Source organism: Thermobia domestica, chromosome 8 (assembly GCF_964235325.1).
Source record: "Thermobia domestica chromosome 8, izTheDome1.hap1.1, whole genome shotgun sequence".
In the NCBI taxonomy this organism is placed as follows: domain Eukaryota; kingdom Metazoa; phylum Arthropoda; class Insecta; order Zygentoma; family Lepismatidae; genus Thermobia; species Thermobia domestica.
The window spans coordinates 228,482,683-228,501,204 of record NC_137461.1 but is presented as its reverse complement, the minus strand read 5'-3'; the positions used below and the strand labels follow the sequence as shown (position 1 = coordinate 228,501,204).

General features: G+C 35.3%; 1 protein-coding gene across 2 annotated transcripts in view; it reads right to left on the bottom strand.

Moving 5' to 3' along the window:
* Positions 1-18,522, bottom strand: part of LOC145691952 (interleukin-1 receptor accessory protein-like 1-B) — a 90,002-nt gene that overhangs the window by 35,977 nt on the left and 35,503 nt on the right. The window contains exons 3-5 of one of the 2 annotated variants that reach the window (XM_081767252.1): positions 15,833-15,999; positions 10,693-10,797; positions 4,803-4,893 (exon numbers count right to left, since the gene is read on the bottom strand). In XM_081767252.1, the coding sequence (XP_081623378.1) occupies positions 4,803-4,893; positions 10,693-10,797; positions 15,833-15,999 (363 nt within the window). The remainder of the gene's footprint in view (positions 1-4,802; positions 4,894-10,692; positions 10,798-15,832; positions 16,000-18,522) is intronic. The other variant, XM_081767253.1, reaches the window with a different exon arrangement.

The window sequence follows — 18,522 nt, the reverse complement described above, 5'->3', positions numbered from 1 at the left end:
AAGTGCAGAAACTCATTGGTAAAAGAAGGCTTATTTACAGAGGAAATGTAGCAGCCTATAAACTGAAAGACACAGCTATAGATCATGGAAACTTTTTGGATATTATTCCTTTCTTAAGCAAATTTGATCTTCCGCTTAAAAGTAATTTAGATAAGGTCACCGAGAAGAGTCATATACGAGGAAGTAAGCAGGGTAGTGGTCGCATAACTTTTACTAAACACGGTGAATTTTGTTTTGAATGCTATCAACACACTTATCAGAGAAGATATTTCGAAAGAAGTCTCTCAAGCTTCAATATTTTCTGTTCTATTAGACGCTACTCAAGATATAGTAGTTTCAGGCCAGTGCTCTGTTGTTTTACGGTATGTTGTTAAAATGGTTGTTAAACAAAGTATTGCTGTCATTGTAAAATGCATATCTACCATAGGCCAGTGTCCTTGCGGTTTACTGCAGGAAATTCTGCAGGAAGTTGAACCTTGATATTAAGAAGTGTATTTGAAATTCAACCGATGGCTCAAGTAACATGCAAGGACAATATTCGGATTTTTTCAATTCGCCTATGATCAGTTACACGTGTGATTCAGTTGATTTTGAGTTTAACGGCCCTTTTAGCAGCGAGGCTATATGAGACGGGACATACTGATTTAGGGAAATCCGAAGCACATGAGCTCCCGCCAGGAATCGAACCCAGGTCTTCCACGACAAAGGCGCATACGCTAACCGCTTAGCTACTAAGAAACTCAGTTACACGTGTGGTGATACTCAATCATGTCATATGTGATCTGACAAAAAATTGCATTGATTCTGTGGCATTGTTCTGCTGAATGACTGTACGATATTTATGCGTGAGTCTTATCAGCGAATGGACATTTGGAAGATCAAATGTTAACAAAGGCCTTACAGTTATTGCGGAAACAAGATGGTAGAAAACACACTGTTTTTCAGAAAAAGTTTGGTCATTTTTCGAACCCAGAAAGTGCTTTGTATATAGAGTTGACCATAATAATTAAGAAAATTGCTTCTACAGAAAATATCAAACCAAAAGCTAGGTGTAAAGCGAAAGGATATATAAAAGATCTTCTCAAGTTCAAAACAACTCGGACAGCGCAAATGTTCCTTAAGATAATCAAGTGACGACCTCTCTGTCAAACTATCTCCAAATAGAGGGTGCTGCTAGTGTAGTCCTATCGGATGGTGCAGATTACTCTGTTCCAAGTGAAAGAGTAGAGAGATGATTTTGAATCCGTTAAGAATGCAGCATTAAGCTTTGCGGAATGGGCCAATAACAAATTTGAAGACTTAGAACGTGATTTCTTTCTTTTTTTTCTGTTGACCTGTCGACAATTCGCCTTCAGAGATGGACAAAGATTTTTCCTGTGAATATTAATATGAAGCTGCTTCTATCCAATGACCAGGTACTGCATCGAAGCATTCAACACAATATTGGACATGGTAGTTTCGAGTATTTCTTCAAGATTCAAGAAGCAATGTACTTTATGGATTATTTGGACCCTAGACACTTCAACCAAGTAACAGAACTTCCAGACGTGCCTTTCGATAAACTTACATATTTTCTGAAAAACTTCAGTAAAGAAGTTTCCAAGGATAATATAAATGTATTCTCTTGGACTTTTGAAGGACGTGGATATCCTTGAAAGTCAGTCTTGATGACGAGCACAACCGAGAAAAAATGACTGTCCTGATGGTGCAAGTGATTCAGAATTAGGAGAAAATACATTTGTTTACAAGGAAAGCGAATGCAAAACGTGTTTCAAAATTGTCTAATGTGCTGCTTTTTAATTTTGCAGAACTGTAAATTTTGCAGTAATACTTATCCAGGTTTCCAGCATACAAAGTTTTATTGACTTTACCCGTAACTCAGGTAACATGTAAAAGAAATTTTTCAAAACTGAAATAAACTGAAATACATTAAAATAGGCTAACGAGTATCATGTCTCAGGAACATTTGAAAACATTTATGTTGATGTCTATTGAAAAAGATTTATTAAAAAATATTTCGAATGCAAAAGTGATAGATACAGTAGCATCAAAAACGAGTACACTAAAACATCTGCTAATTTTGTAATATAGTATACGTTCTCCTTGAACTTCATATAATATTTTGAACAATTCAGAATAATATACTGATGAAAGAATATCAGATTTTAATTGTCAATTGTTAGTACTATTAACTTACTGTAGAAAGAAAACTGCAATTGATTTGTGACATTGAGTTGCTGGTGGCCCTTGTGGGAGAAAGCGCCCGCGCCCCTCTAATAATGTCTATCCGTCTCTGGTCCAAAGCCTGGATAAAGTGTGATGGAAATCAGCAAATATTCAAATATTGCATATGCAAGATTCGTGCTGGTCTTGGTCTGGCGAGAATCTTGCAGGTATGGTCTTGGTGTTGGGAGAATCTTGCAGGCTTGGTCTTGCATCCCTTAGTCTTAGTTTTGGTCTTACATCTGTACTTTTCTCACCACCAATCTGTTCAACTTTTAACCTTATTTTGGCCGATATATATATACTTATATACCGTCCTATCAAGTGGTACGTTTTGTCGCCTGACATTATTTGATGGCTGATTGGAAGACTCTTTGCAAGTAGCCCTTCAGGCAAGTGGTACGTTTTGTCGCTTGTCATTATTTAAAGTGTTTTAAGAAAACCCTTCACAAGCAGCCCTCAGGGTAAGTGGTACGTTTTGTCGGTGGTACGTTTTGTCGCTAGTACGTTTTGTCGCGTATTCCGTAGTTCGACCCCAACTGTCACCTTTTATAAATATGTAATTTTTTATATGTGTAATCAATTTTTTAAAAAAATGGATCCTCCTCAAAACAAAAGCTTCTTTGCATGCCAGGCCAGCCACCCCAAAAGTATCTACAACGATGACTTAGTGCCATTCGAAATTGTTTTAAAAATTTGTTAATATGTAAAGTGTCTTAACTATGTTTAAAAGGCATTTCTGCGCATATACTTATTGATTGTCACATTAACATTTTAATACACTTTAGGACACTTTTGGGCATGTTTTACCAAAAGTAATTTCTAAAAATAATAAGATCCAAAGTAGGTTCAAACACTGATTTATTTTTTGCAGTTTTCAAATTGAAGAAATATTCTAGTTAATCCTAGAACGCATATGTGGGATCTCATAGAGCTCATAGAGATAATTAAAGTACCTTGTGGTATAATAAATCTGCATCAAATCTTCATCTTTTGTGACATCTCATATCTAAATGTGGTGTTGTATCTTACATAATTTTAGCCATATGCAAACAACAATTTCCAAGATATCTGTTATTTTGTATCGGTACTGTATGTTTCTATACCTGGGGATCTCTCAGACGCTAACAAGAAATAATTCTTTGTTTCTAATGCTATATATGAACGTTGTTAGATAAATGCATTTTATTGTCATATAAATATAGATTTAAGATTCTACAAATGTTTCATAAATGGCATTATGGAATTAACTTCATTTTAGACTATAATATTCATCTATCAAACGAAAACTCATCTATCTACTTGATTATAAAGAAAACTCACTGTATTTGTTTTATCATTTGCTGTAAGTTTCCCAGATTATGAACGTATAAATGAACCTTCTTGCTGATAATAAACTTATTTTATTCATAATTTTAATAGCATAGAAAAAGTACTTTATATCTTGCCAAGGTAGTGTTACATTATTACGTGTGAATGTTAGTTTCAAGATACGCGTACTAGCCAATGTAAATGAGCTAAAGAAAAAGAAACACCGACGTTTCAGTGAATCCAGAAGATAGTAACTTTAAAGAAGTTGTGTCTGAATAGCTTGCAGAAGAAGGGAAGTCCTGAGGATAGTCATGAGGACAGTGATGCAGAAGGATACTTCGAAACAGCCCAGATTACGTGATCCGTAACAGATAGTTCAAGTGAAAAGGAATTTTTTAGTGGCAACGATTCAGAAGCCGGTGCATCAAGTATTTTAACCGGAAGATATGGTATTAAAAAATGCAGCATGATTTTCTACTCCCAAATCTATTACTGAGGATCGTCAACACAATATGCTTCACACACACACTCACGGCCTCAAAACAAATACTCCACAGGACACATGGGAGTATTTTATTACACAAGATATGTTTGATGGAATTTTATATTGCACAAATCTTGAAGGGAGAAGCATAGATTCAGAAAAAAGGAAAACATGGTAAAATGTTACTCTTACCAAGCTAAATGTAAATAGTTACGTGAATTCTATACTTGTTACAATAAAAATACTGAATATTTTTGTTGTCAAAATGGGTATGGATATGCCAAAATAGCATTAGTACTAGTAGCACATAATGCTCTTGTTACAGTGATCAAAACCTGCAATTATAATTACTTCCAACGAGATACCCGGATAGGATCTACTGGACCCCACCTATGTAAAAGTGTAAAGTTTTTTAAGTATGAGTTCTAGGGTTAAAGAAAATATGAAGTTTCAAACTAGATTCTTATTATCTATATCATTTCTTGAGGCTACACAATGAGGTGAATAAATCTTAAACACACACAACGTTGAAGTGCAATCTTAATCTTAATAGCTAGTGATTCCATAACATACAACCACCGGATGAGAGCGGTCCAGGCTAAGATACAGGGAAGACTAAGATTATTGGAGCCAGAAAATATCAGTGCGTAACATAGTAAGCTTTCGTAAAGAAAAGCAGTGCTGCCAAGCAATAAACATTTGACAGATAATTTCCTGTTAAAAATCTACTTACATAATCTGAAAACATGATAGAAGTTAAAGCATAATTTACATAATTTTATACCTTGATGTGGATTCCTTGTGCCGTGGCAGATTGCTTGCAAATGAACCATTTCTCAGCCAAGTTATCGTTGAAAACGGGTGATTGCCATAACCTAAGAAAATTATAAATATATATATATAAAATCTACGAAGACATTGATTAAGTATGTCACTATAACTCTCACATAATGTAATGTAGAATGATAATATTATACGGAAATACAGTACAGTTTAAAGTTATTTTCTTTTCAATATATAGTAAAACATATTAACTTGGCCACTCCTCTAAGTTGTCACTGCACTGCCTAAGTTGACCTAGCTTTTCTGAACATCCATTTTCTCATAAAACATGTATTATTTATTAGCCTGTAAGTTTGCCACAAGTGGCCACGCGTAGCGTAGTCACTAACGCTCTCCCCTTTGGTACGAGCGGTCCCAAATTCGATTGCCGATGGGGACGCTTGGTTGGAAAAGTGTAAGAGCCTTTCGAGGCCAGTCATCCGGACTGAGCTTTTCGTTCTTATACCAGGCAAATGCTGGGTAGTAGTATAGATCCCAGGCCACTGCCTTTCTTTCTTGCTTCTTAAGGTAGTGTAAATCCCTCATGTGTGAGAGGCTAAAATGGTCATAGATGCTAAAAGCTCATAACTATAATTCTTAATTCCTAGTTGGCCACCTGTCTATCTTCTGCGTAAAAGGGTGTTACTCCTACGTTGTTAACGGTAAATATATATCTGTACATTTTTTAAATTCCTTAAAAGTCCATATTTTAGAAAACTTCATAATGAGGAACTTCATACTCTATGCCGTCTACCAAACGTTGTTAAGGTCATCAAGTCTAGGAGGTTCAGGTGGGCAAGTCATGTAGCCAGAATGAAAGAAATTAAGAACACTCAAAATTTTAACCGGAAATCCAATCGGAAAACGACCATTAGGAAGATCTAGGGTCACAAATCGGAATACAAAGTTGAAACTGGATCCAGTTGACTAAGGACAGAAGTCAATGGAGAGATTTTGTGAAGGCGGCATTCAACCTCCGGGCTCCACGAGGCATAGAGGTAGTTAGTTAGTTTATAAGGGATTTCGGGGCCCTGGCACCTGACAACGTCATCATTATGGAAGTTTTTATTCTTGTTTCGCTTATGGAGAAAGGTATATCATCATATATGTATTTTCGTGTTGAAAGTGCCCTTTTACTTCTAAGGGAGTATTCTGTGATAATGAAGACGCCATTTCAGTAGGAGGTAGAATGATTAGATGTATACGGTTTGCAGATGATATGGCGCTTGTTTCGGAATCTGAAAAGAAAATCAATAAGATGTTAGAAAGCTTGAGAAAGGGCTGCGAAGAATATGGGATGAAAATAAATGTTAGAAAGGTAAAAGCCTTGTTGTTTGGAACGAAATGGCCGATATCAAATATAGAAATAGGAGGAGAGAAAGTAGAACAGAGTTTTCGCTACCTGAGTAATATCATTAATGTTAATATAAAGCGCGAATGTGAAATAAAAGTAAAGATAAAAATGGCGGAAGAAGAGTTTCCGAGGAAGAAAAGTCTATTTTGTTGGACTTTGAATAAAGAGTTGAGAAAAAAAACTTACAAAATGCTTCATGCGGAGTATTGGGGCAGAAACAGGGACATTACGCAAAAATGATTAAAAACAACTGGAAACTTTCGAGATGTGGCTGTGGAGAAGAATGGGAATAATTAGCTGGATCGAGCGGAAAATGAGTTGAGTTGAGTTGATTTTAGTTTAGCGTCCCGTTCAGCAGCGAGGCTATATGAGACGTGGACCTACTGATTAACGTGGAATCCGAACCACATGAGCTCCCGCCGGGAATCGAACCCGGGTCTCCCACGCCAAAGGCGCGTACGCTAACCGCTTAGCCACGAAGGGAAAGGAAAATGAATGAGAAAGTGTTTGAAACGGTGGGGGAGAAAAGAACAATTTTAGATATTATGAAAAGAGGAAGAAAAAATGGTTGGGACATTGGATAAGAAGGAACTGTATCATGAGGGATGTGCCAGAGGGTGTGGGTGCAGGAAAGAGAGAGAAGGTGCGAAGGAGGTTAATAGACGGTATGAAAACAGAAAAATCGTAAGTGAAGATGAAGAGGTTAGCTGAAGACCGTGCATCATAAAAGCTTGTAAATTGCGGCAAATGATCTGCCAATAATGGTAGAATACTTGTGTGATGATCATGATATATAGATAAAAGTATAAAAGAAAAAAAAAAAACACTTTTTTATTTCTTTGCATATCGTGAGCGAAGCCACGAGGGATGATGGTGATGTCAGTTAATGTTTATTATTTATTATTATTATTATTATTATTATTATTATTATTATTATTATTATTATTATTATTATTATTATTATTATTATTATTATTTAGAATAATAATAATAATAATAATAATAATAATAATAATAATAATAATAATAAAAATTGTTTGCTTAGTTTTATTCAGGTTTTCACCGACAATATAAGCTTCTGAATCTTCAGCTGTTCCTAGGAAGACCAATGGGACGGAAGCATTTCTCAAATGCTACAATGAGCACATCCACTCACCGTCTCTAAACATTCACCAGGTGATTTCAATCGTCCTAAAGATACAATCAGAAACAAAATTGAAATTGCGATCAACTGCGAAAGGATAAGTCAGTGAGCAAAGGAAGGACAAATTGAAAAGACATAACTTCAAATTGGAACAGTATCAGAAACGTAAAAGTTTTAGACATTCAGAATATGAGACAGAATGTATTAATTTTCTAAAAATTGTAAGCTTTAATTAAAACTAAGGAAACGTCAAAAGCTTGATGAAACATTAATAATGAGTTACTGTATTATGTAAATTGGCATGAAATTGTATCTTGACTTGCTACATTTACTGGTCAAGTTATTTATATTTGTTTAATCCTTAAGAGAATTACTATTCTATTTCAAATTTGTTTTTCTTCTTATCTCAAGAAAAGATCCATTTTGTGCACAGATTTTAAAGCTGTTAAAGAAGCAACCTAGAATTAAAATCTGTTCGCAAAACACGTCAGTAAGATTTGTGCGCAATTTAAGATCTAGTGTGTGCGCAATTCGCTAATTTTATCTACATTTATTATCAGAGGTGGAAATGAGAAAAGAATAAAGTGTGATTTGTGATTTGTAGATAATAATTAGCACGTTGAAATTAGAACATTTAAATGAGCGTGCGAACGGTAAACTCAGATGTAGGCCTATATATTGTACTATATATTATTGTGTACCACAGTGTAATAAAACATAATATTTAATTGAAATGGGAAAATGTATATAAAATAGGCAATGTATGAAGTGGAGGCAGCTTGAATATTATTTAGAAATTTAGGAATATTGTTCATAATCCAACGGAAAATTTAGAGTGTCTTGACTTCTGCAATGCAAATGACTGGCTATGACTTTTAAAACTAGCAAGTTTCACAAAGAATGTACAAGAATGTTGACATGACGGAAAAATTATATAAATAATGCCGGATTCTCTTCCGGGTAGAGAGAGAGTACTATTCTGACGCCGATATTCTATTAGTCAGATTATCCTTCGTTAGTAGTTTCTACGCCGTTATTCTGTCAGTCAGAGGTTCCGCTCATCATCATTATCAAAAAGTAAGTGACCATGTATTGTCTAGTCTAGTCTTAAAATCATACCAGACCTTAAGAGGCCCTATCACTGCGAAATTAAAATACCGCTAATTTTACAGTAATTGTGTGATATTTTCCAATAGATAAAAGATAATCGAAAAGTGGAACAAGACCTCCCTAGACAATATTATTTTACGTGAGATACCGTTATCGCGACTCACTTATCTGCTTTCGATTTCCAACTATTTAAAAAATCGGCATTTATTTTCGCGTTTCTAAGTAACTGTAAACGGAAAGCTACTAGGTGACTCGTGATAACGGTAACTCATGCAAAATAACATTGTGTAGGGAGGTCCTGTTCCACTTTTCAATTATCTTTTATTTATTTGAAGATATCACGTAATTACTGTAAAATTGGCGGTATTTTAATTTCGCAGTGATAGAGCCTCTTAAAGTGCTATGTAATTATTTAATTGTGTTTCTTATTTTCTGAGTATCACGTTATTAAATTCTTGTTCTAGATCATCTCGGTGTTGTTGCACTTTATCTCTGAACTTTAATTTCCATGTTTCTAGTCAATTCTGAGGTACGTTTTCTACGTCCCCAGACGTTGCATTAATTTGCATTACTTCTTGGAGGACTGAGTAGATGTCAAGGCCATTCAGTAATTTCATATACGAGAATCGTTTGGGGTCCGCATCCCAGAGAATGGTCTCCGTTTGATATGCCTCCGGGAGGTTTCTAACTGCCTTTTACGTCCCATAAACGGTCACGTTTAGGTAGATTGCAAGCCTATTTAATGGTCTAGCAATATATACGATTGGACTTTTCATCACTTTGCATTACCATATTATATGTGAATCTATAGCTGAACGTGGAATTCAAACCACATGAACTCCTACCATGCTTAGAACTCGGACCTCCTGGGTGGAAGGCACGTACGCTAACCATATTACATAGAATGTTTTGTATTGCAAAAATATATTTTCTACATATTAATTAGCAAGATACATCCAATACGTATATAAAAATTGGTAACTGCATTAAAAGTGAGTACGTTAGAATCTATGATAGTATTTGCTTCAGAATATTAGTTTATTTTCTGCTAATTGGTCATCAGGTTAAGTTGACCGCTCTATAATGCGACCGATAATGGCCAACTCATAGGTTTTCTTGTTCATTTCTTTATGTAACTTTGCCAATGCAATGTCCCTTTCGAAGAAGGATCATATTAAAATCCAATATTTAGGTTATAATAAACTTATTTTCTATTTTGATTTTAGCATATCGTCTTTTCTTGAAACATGTCGAATTTTACTGCTTGAAAAGTAGGTGCGTACAAACCACAAATGAGGTTAGTATTGCGTGCACATGTGCGCTGAACTGCATGTATGTGCTTCCTGAACGAGTTTTACAAAGTACAAGTTGGGTGTCTCACATAGGCGGTGCCAGGATTTGGTAATGTGGGTGCAGGCTAGGATGAAACAACACATCCTAACATTGTTGCCAGAATGCTCTGCACTATTGAACGTTAAGATCTCAAAAATAATCCCTAACTTTTACTTTTAAAAAAATAGAAAAACACGGTATGATAGCAAATAACTTATGAGAGACTTAGGAAGTCACACAAATAGGCTATATCCAAACATAGGAAACAAGAAATGTACAAAAATGAAAGGATTATTGTCAGAAATCTGACAATCGAAGTTGATGTAGGTGCAACAGCACCCACTACACTCACTGTGGCACCGCCTATGGTGTCTCGCTTGAGACGTGTTTATTCTCGTCTATCTTAGGGAGTCCAATAACTTGTACTGTATATATATTTTGGTAATTAGTACAGAACTTCTACTGTTTACAGTGTCATGATAATATATTGTAAGATAATAGAACTGGTCGAAAATTATCGTTAAGTTACTTCATATGTACTGATCAATGTAAACATAGGCTATCCACGAAGGAAGGATCACGGTGACTCAATGGTCGAGCGTTCATTTCTAGTGCGTGGGGTTTCTGGTTCGATTTCAGCTTGTGGCAAGGTGGACTTTGGGATGGAAAATCACCATATTCGAGGGTTTCTCGGGGTTCTTCCGTTTCCTCGCACTGTCTTCATTTTACCATTTTATTAATTCTTGGCCTACATGGCAAAATCGTTGGGCGTAAAACTGAAAGTTTTCATATCCACGAAGTATAGAGATGTATAAAATAAAGAGGATTATGTAAGAAGGACAGATTATACTGAAAAACGCTAAGAAATTGTGAAATTAAGTTGACAACATTGAGTGATTGAGCTTAACTTACCAATAAATGCTATGCATTCAAACGTGACATTTTCACCAGCATGTTTGGATTGATTGTTTTGTTTTATGCTGCCAGTAGGAGGCCCAAAATAATAATCTGCCTCATCTGCAACATTATAATTATTATCATTAGTACTGATTGGTAGTAGCAGTAGTGTAGCAGTTACACAAAGTTTATTATTATAATATATTATTAATTTCTAACTTAAGTGTCCAACTGGAAGATTCCTTTAACTTAGTGGATAATAGGTAATTCAAAAATAATAATAATAATAATTATTATTATTATTATTCAGGATGACTCAGGGAAGTATACTCATTTTTGAATGAACGTTACACAGTTAATTTAACACCAAACTTTATTATTTTTGTTATAAAATGTGTGTGAACTAATGCCATTTACTTTACATTACTTCAGTTACCATGGAACACCACATGTTCACGTACGATGCATATATTACAAACGACGACTCATTGGTTGCGGCTCAAAGGTATTCCACCGGCATTTCATGGTAGGGCACTATGGAACAGTTCCAATAACCAAAACCATCTTAAAATGGATTAAACGTATTCGAATTACAGGCACTATAACTTCAAAATCACCACTGAGTGCTGAATATACGGTGAGAACAGCAGAGAATGTATGGATAGAGTGAGAGCAGCATTTCTCTTTAGTGTCCGACATTCGGTTCGGTAACACTCATCAACATTACGTTTCGTACGGTATTGCTGTGCATCAATTACCCGCAACAGACTACGACCAACAGGTAGATTTCGCTGTACATATGCAAGCTATTTTTGATGAACCTATGCGCTAATGTTTTAGATTGATGAAGCACATTTTCACTTGAACGGGTTTGTCAACCAGTAAAAAATTCCAGATACTGGGCACCGGAAAATCCAAGATAACTGTAAGAACCTCAGCATTCATCCCGTGTGACAATGTAGTATGCAATATCCGAGCGTATCGTTATCAGTCCCTATATTTTCAAAGTGGAGTGTAGCAATAACAGTGAAATTAAAACGTTAGACGCACATGATAAACACCTTTTTTCTCCACCAGCACTACAAATGATACACTTAGTGTTCGGTTACAGGAAGATGGAGCTACAGCCCACAACGTGAAATATTACATGAACATTCTGCAGGAATTGTTTCCTGGTCGTAAGGTTTCCAGGTTCGGAGATATACCTTGGTCTCCTCCAACTTCTAATCTCAGTATGTGGATTTCTTTCTCTGAGGATATTTAAAGAAACGTGCTCTAAGTCGACATATCTCATTCGTTAGACCAACTGAAGACAGCTAGCTATTCGTAGACAGGTGCAGCACATCACGCTTGAGATATTGGAACGCATATGATGCAGCTTCATTTCTCGAGTTGAAAACTGCACTGTAGATGGTCTTCACCTTTCACATATGATTCTTTTCTACGTAACATAAATGATATTCCTTCCCACATCTATTCAAACCAATGTAGTAAAGTTTGGTGTACAATTATCTGTATAATATTCATTTATGTTCATTTAAAAATGAGTACATTCCCATGTGTTACCCTGTATTAATAAGATCTTCAATATTGCATTAAACTAAATCAATGGCATATATATTTCATAAGGTATAATAAGCAAATGTGAAGGCAGTTCGCATACATATACGTATCATTTCATATTATCATAATTATATCACACATAAAATAAAAATATTTCTGGCATCATTATTATTACGTAAGTAATATTGCCTAAACTAATTTCACCATTCAAAAATTAAGTATAAAATCGTAAAGTCTATTATGTATAATAATTGTTTTATTCTTCTATTGTTGCCTCCAAAATATCCATTACTATACTTGATAAGGTTTGGATAATAGAACGGCCCTCTTTCTCTAATCTACTAAAATGATCATACTTTATCATTACAATACACTGAACAAGCCTGTTTTAATTCGAGTTTGGTCTTTCAATTTTAAGAGCGGGTGTAGAATAAGGGTTTCCACAAAGAAATTGAGGAAATAACCAAATTTGACTCCCAAATTAACACAAACGGAAAGACGTGCCAAAATAATGAATTAAAACATTCATGATTTACTGCGGAACCTTATAACATGGTTAATAATTTATGCAGTTTACTCATTCACATTGTAAATAACTATTGGAGTATCAATAGTATCGAAAACAGGTACTGTCTATTTGACGTAACTAATACATATGTATGGTGAAAACAAGCATAACGAAACCCAACAGATTGTTAATGCAAAATCAAATAATCAAATCTCAAACAACACAAACATAATAACACCTTAGTATTTTAAACCCTCTTTTCGTTGAAGTTAGCACAATAGTATTACATTTTAGTGATCGTCTAAACAAACGTAAGAGAACAAAAATTACCTGATTATATTTTGATCCCATCATCTATAATGTGTCCAGACACAAGTTCATTCAGATTTAATAATTAAAATGAATTCCTTAAAGGCAGCAACTGTTGATGCTCTGTAATATGTTCAGGCGTGAGCATGAACATACATCAAGGGCGTAATAATATCCTTCAATCCTATTCTTTGTATAATACAAAAGCAATCTCTGAATAATTCACTAACTAGTTTTGGTTTCGAATACAATTTATGTAATCTTAACATATATTTTTCATAAAAATGACGAGTAGATGACCAGTTTTACGGATGAAGTTTGTATATATATATATATATATATATATATATATATATATATATATATATATAGAGAGAGAGAGAGAGAGAGAGAGAGAGAAAGAGAGAGAGAGAGAGGGTGGTAAGATATTATTTGAACAAACTTCGGGAGCTGATTCCCGACACTGAAACCAGCGAAAACGTTCTCTGGAACTTTGGTCAGTGGGGGATAGTTTCGGCGATATAAGGTGCCGAAAGCATGGGAAAATGAACTTCAGAGGGCTGTAATTCGAAAACAACGCAACATAGAGAGAGTGTGATTTAGAACATGACACTCGAAGTCATACCTGCTCGATTGAAAATGTATCTTTCAAACCTCCACAAGATGTGTATGAGGGACTCCAAAAAGGAACATAGAGATTACTTGCCAGGTTATACGGAGTCCTTAAGTTCCTTTGGGGAATACCTCGCACACATCTTGCGGAGATTTGAAACACACATTTTTCAATCGAGTTGGGATGACTTAGAGTGTCATGCTTTAAGTGATACGCTAATACGTAGTTTTTTTTTTTTTTTAAGTAAGTCCGGTTTAATTGATGATTACCGGTATAGTGTAAAGCCGTGTGTAATAATGCAAAATGGAAGATTTTAATATGAGCGGAAAAATTAACATAGACCCTATGCTTGTGATCATGGCTATCACTCGGGCTGAAAAACCTTAGAGAGCTACGGGAACAAGAGTGAGTACAACATTTAAACACATTCAGGAAGATTAGGAGTAGCGTGTGCATAGATAGTTATTGCCAGTAGATTCATTGAATTAATAAATACCCTTATACATGTCATATCATATTTGTTTGTGTGTAGGGGTAAGGCATTACTGTCTCATTTTGAATTATTGCACCTTCAAACTCTACGTCCTGTTGGGCTAATTTTGTCCCCACCCCCCAATATAAATTATCTAATTCGCACACTGGATATAACAGAATGTAGATTAAAGTCTGTTACAGAGTTGACCCTTTCCATAAGCGTATGTAAAATTTTGAAAATTAACTTGAGCTTTATATTAGGGTTTATGTTGTTTCCGAAAGAACAAAATATATAACGATGGAACGAGATTATGTTAACCTTCGATTAAGAAACTACATCGAGATTGAAAGTGCGAGAGAATCGACTTTGACTTCCACTTAAGAATTCAAGATCATGAAATAGTATCTCTACTTAGGGACAAGCAACCATCTAAACAAACTTCAAATGGATCTAAGGCGTCCACGGCTTTACGCATAAATACAGTTAATATCAGATTAAGTGTTGAATATAACAGCTGAATAGGCTTAACTTGATTGTAGCATAAATTTGTGCAAAGGTAAAATGAGCAACTCTGTCAGTTCACAGCGCAAAGAGTTTAAAATTGTTTCAGATACTGAACATTTCAATATCTGAACATTTGAATTTATGAATTCAGTAAACATAGTTATTATGAGATAATTCTTTTTAGTTATGAAACGCAATTTATATAATTGATTCATAGAAAATTAATACCTTTATTCCACAATTATTTCAGACACAAAGCAAATTGAAAGATAACTATAAATATTATACAAAATAAGATAATCAACCTTGGCGGAAAATACCGACGATTTAAAAAGTAATTTTCTCTACTGAATGACGATCACGTAAAGAAAGTTATCATAGCCAAAGATTGATTAAATACGAATAAAGAGAGAGTAACACCTAATAACAATTAACCCTCTGACATTCTTAACCCTTAAACACGCACACGCATTTTACAATAAATTCATTCTTGACGCGTTTAGACGCATGCTTTTTCTTTTTCTTTCTTTCTTTTTAGCTATACTAAGTTGGTCATGACGCAGAAACACGGTTATTCACTTAGTTTTAGCACTGCCGAGATCCACCATCTGGCATAAATAGCAGAATGTTTCTCCAGCCAAGAGGGCTTTGTGGTAAACGAATACCGTGTGCGCGGCTTTTCTCGGGCTTCCTCCGTCTCTTCCCGTTTTGATCATTCCATCATTATCATCCATCACATCATCGTCTTGGTCAGGGGCGCATCCAGGACGGACTTCTGGAGCGGGGCGGTGGGTTGTAAAGAGCTCCAAACTCTGGGATGGGTTTAATTTATATATAAAATTCTGAGGGGGGGGGGCGATCGGGGTCTTGGTGCATAAACGTGAGACGTTAAACCAAAAAAGGCACTGCTTTACTTTTCAATACAAACGGTGCTATACAATACATCATTTGCGGCACTACACAATACAAACGGTTTCTGTAAAACACTACTTCTGTAATTGTATTCTTTAACTGTTTCTTTGGAATTTAACGTTCCTTGTCACCACTATTAGGGGCAACATGAGAACAGGATCTTGGAGAGGAGATCCAAGACTCAGCCCTCCAACCGAGAATTCAACCTTGGTATCCTACATCAAGAGCCGACATCGATAACCCTTTGTCCCCAAGTAGGTTCGCAACTTACCTTCCATCATAATGTCCATTTTCACTGTTAACGTCCAATTGCTATGCACAACCTTACAAATGTATGCGCCTTCATCCTGCTTGGTAAAGTCCCGTGACCTCAACATCCTTGAATCTACTTCAAAAGATGACACCTCTTTGTTTGGAAGTTCAATATTTCCTTTGTACCTTGAAAAAAAAATATATTAGTAATAAAATGTGATACGATGCCTCAAGCTGTTATTGCTACAAGAAAAGCTGGAAAACACAAGAGAGAAAGTCGCAAAACAGAAATTATTACATCCTCGTGAAATTAACAGCCAAACTTTTACCAATATCCAGTAGAGGTATTAGTGTATTGTACCAAAAATCACTGATTGAATAATTATTGTTTCCGGATGTGTTGTAACATTACAAGACCCAGTTCCAACCAATTTTTCTTAATTTTATATCGAGGGTACCACAGGGGCGGATCCAGGGGAGGTGATTGGGGCGATCGCCCCCCAGGAGGGGAAACTTTCTTATTTTATATATATATATATATATATATATATATAAAACCCATCCCAAAGTTTGGAGCCCATAAAAGTAGCACTATGACAACCCACCGCCCCCCCCCCAGAAATCGGTCCTGGATCCGCCCCTGGGGTATCATTATTTTATTCAATTTCACGCAGCTAAAATGGATGTAGAAAATTTCATTTATGCCTATGGCATAGCTATATGTCCAACCTAAGTTTGGTACATTGCTACCAACACAGGAAAGTAATAAGGGATTCGAATAAAGATTTTTTCATATCACAAAATTGTACTAACATTTATGAACTACAGAAAGTCAGAAGAAAACCCTTTCTCTCAAAATGCTCAACTTATAGGGCGAAAATGGCATCTTTAGTCACATTCAAATCTACTTAACAATAATTCTTCTCTTTCAGAGTTTACTTGAATAACTTCCTTAATGTTATTTTTTAAAGACTCTGCTTTGGATTTCAGTCAGGTTTTGATTATTTCAAAATGAGCAGAATACAATAATCAGCTCCTCAATGAAAAAAAAAAAAATAAAATAAAATATAATACTGGTATTTAATATTCCCAACTATCACGTATTTTCCACCGATTGTTTTATAATATTATTTATATATTTATTTATTTTTGCTTCGATTTTGTGCTTATTTTTTCTTCTAGATTTCCTTTTACTTATTTCACATAAGGAATACCGTTATGGCTAACGAAATATAACAGTTGAAAGTGACACTTAATGCACAATTTAATATTATTGATACTTAACGTGATCGATATATTAAAATGTTACGTTTATATGTTTGTGGCCAAGAAAAGTTTGCGTATATGTTTGTGGCCAATCCTGTCGACAGTGAATTCTCGGGAACCACAAGCTCTAGAAAGATGCCGTTTTCACTGATCGATTGCAAGTTTTGTGTAGATTGTTCAGTTCTAATTGAATAATTAAAAATGGTCGTTATTTCTTTGTTACATTTTTAAGGGTACACTGGAAGTATTGAATTTTTTTTTTAAAAAAATAAAACATCATATCCTACGAGTTATACATTCCAACACCACACATCGGGTTAGTGCATCTCTCCGGAGTTCGTTTCATGGCCAAATGATAATGAAAAACGAAGGATAACCATTTCTCCAGTCTAAGATGAATCTTTATTGATTTGGGATGTTTTGGCTGTATCTATAAGGTGTTTGCTTATTACATACTGCATGCAAAAGAAAGAAAACACTGATGGATCCTATAACCAATCTAAACGAAGTTTACGTTCATTGTGAACTGCCTAATCATTGGGCCAACTTTTGGAGGATTCTATTCTATTAGTCAGGCGACGGAGCGACAGTGACGGCGAAAACCCATTTACTCTTGTCTTAATAACGACCGGAGGTCCAAGGACTGTTTACAAAATAAAATGAAGTAAAACATAATTTATTTAGTTGTCTGAGGAGGTTGCAAACCCTGAGATATGAAAAAATAATATACTGTTCAACTAGGGTTACTTAAAAAAAAAAAAAAAAAAAAAAAAAAAAAACAATATTTCATACAGTATCAGTGACGACTCTTGAGGAAATCACATGTTTTATCCTTACGAGTGAAGAGAAGAAATCTTACCTAATGTTCTAATTCCTGACTAACATTTTACAAGATCTCTTTCCTTATTTTGTAGCGATAAAATTTTAATTTTTACTAATGCAACTTCCCTTGAGCTGCCACTGGATATGCAATCTATCTTTTAGGCAACATACCCTCACCGTATTTCAACATTTAGATAGCCAGTATGTCGAGTTAAAATCGTAATGAAACATAACGCCTCTGCTTTCTTTCCACTTCGAACACTGATTTTGTCTCTTGAATCTTGACCGTTTTGTCAAGAATTTTCCTTGGGTTTTGTCCTCTTGGATTTTGTCCTGAGTTCGTGATAATCTGTTTAGTAATTCTAAGAGATTTTGTAAGAAGAATAAGTACATCTTCAAGTTTTGTCATAAATTTTAGATGTTATTCTACCTACACCACCATTCCTGATGTGACTTCTCTGTTTTAGAACTCTAGCGCTACCTACCGTACACGTAGCAAAAAATGCTGTTAAGTAGTAAATTGCATGCTTCTATGGGTATTTGTCTTCTAACGGTGAACATGCTTTTTACGACAGGAGCGGATCCAGGGGCGTGATAGAGGCTATCGCCCCCCCTCCCCCA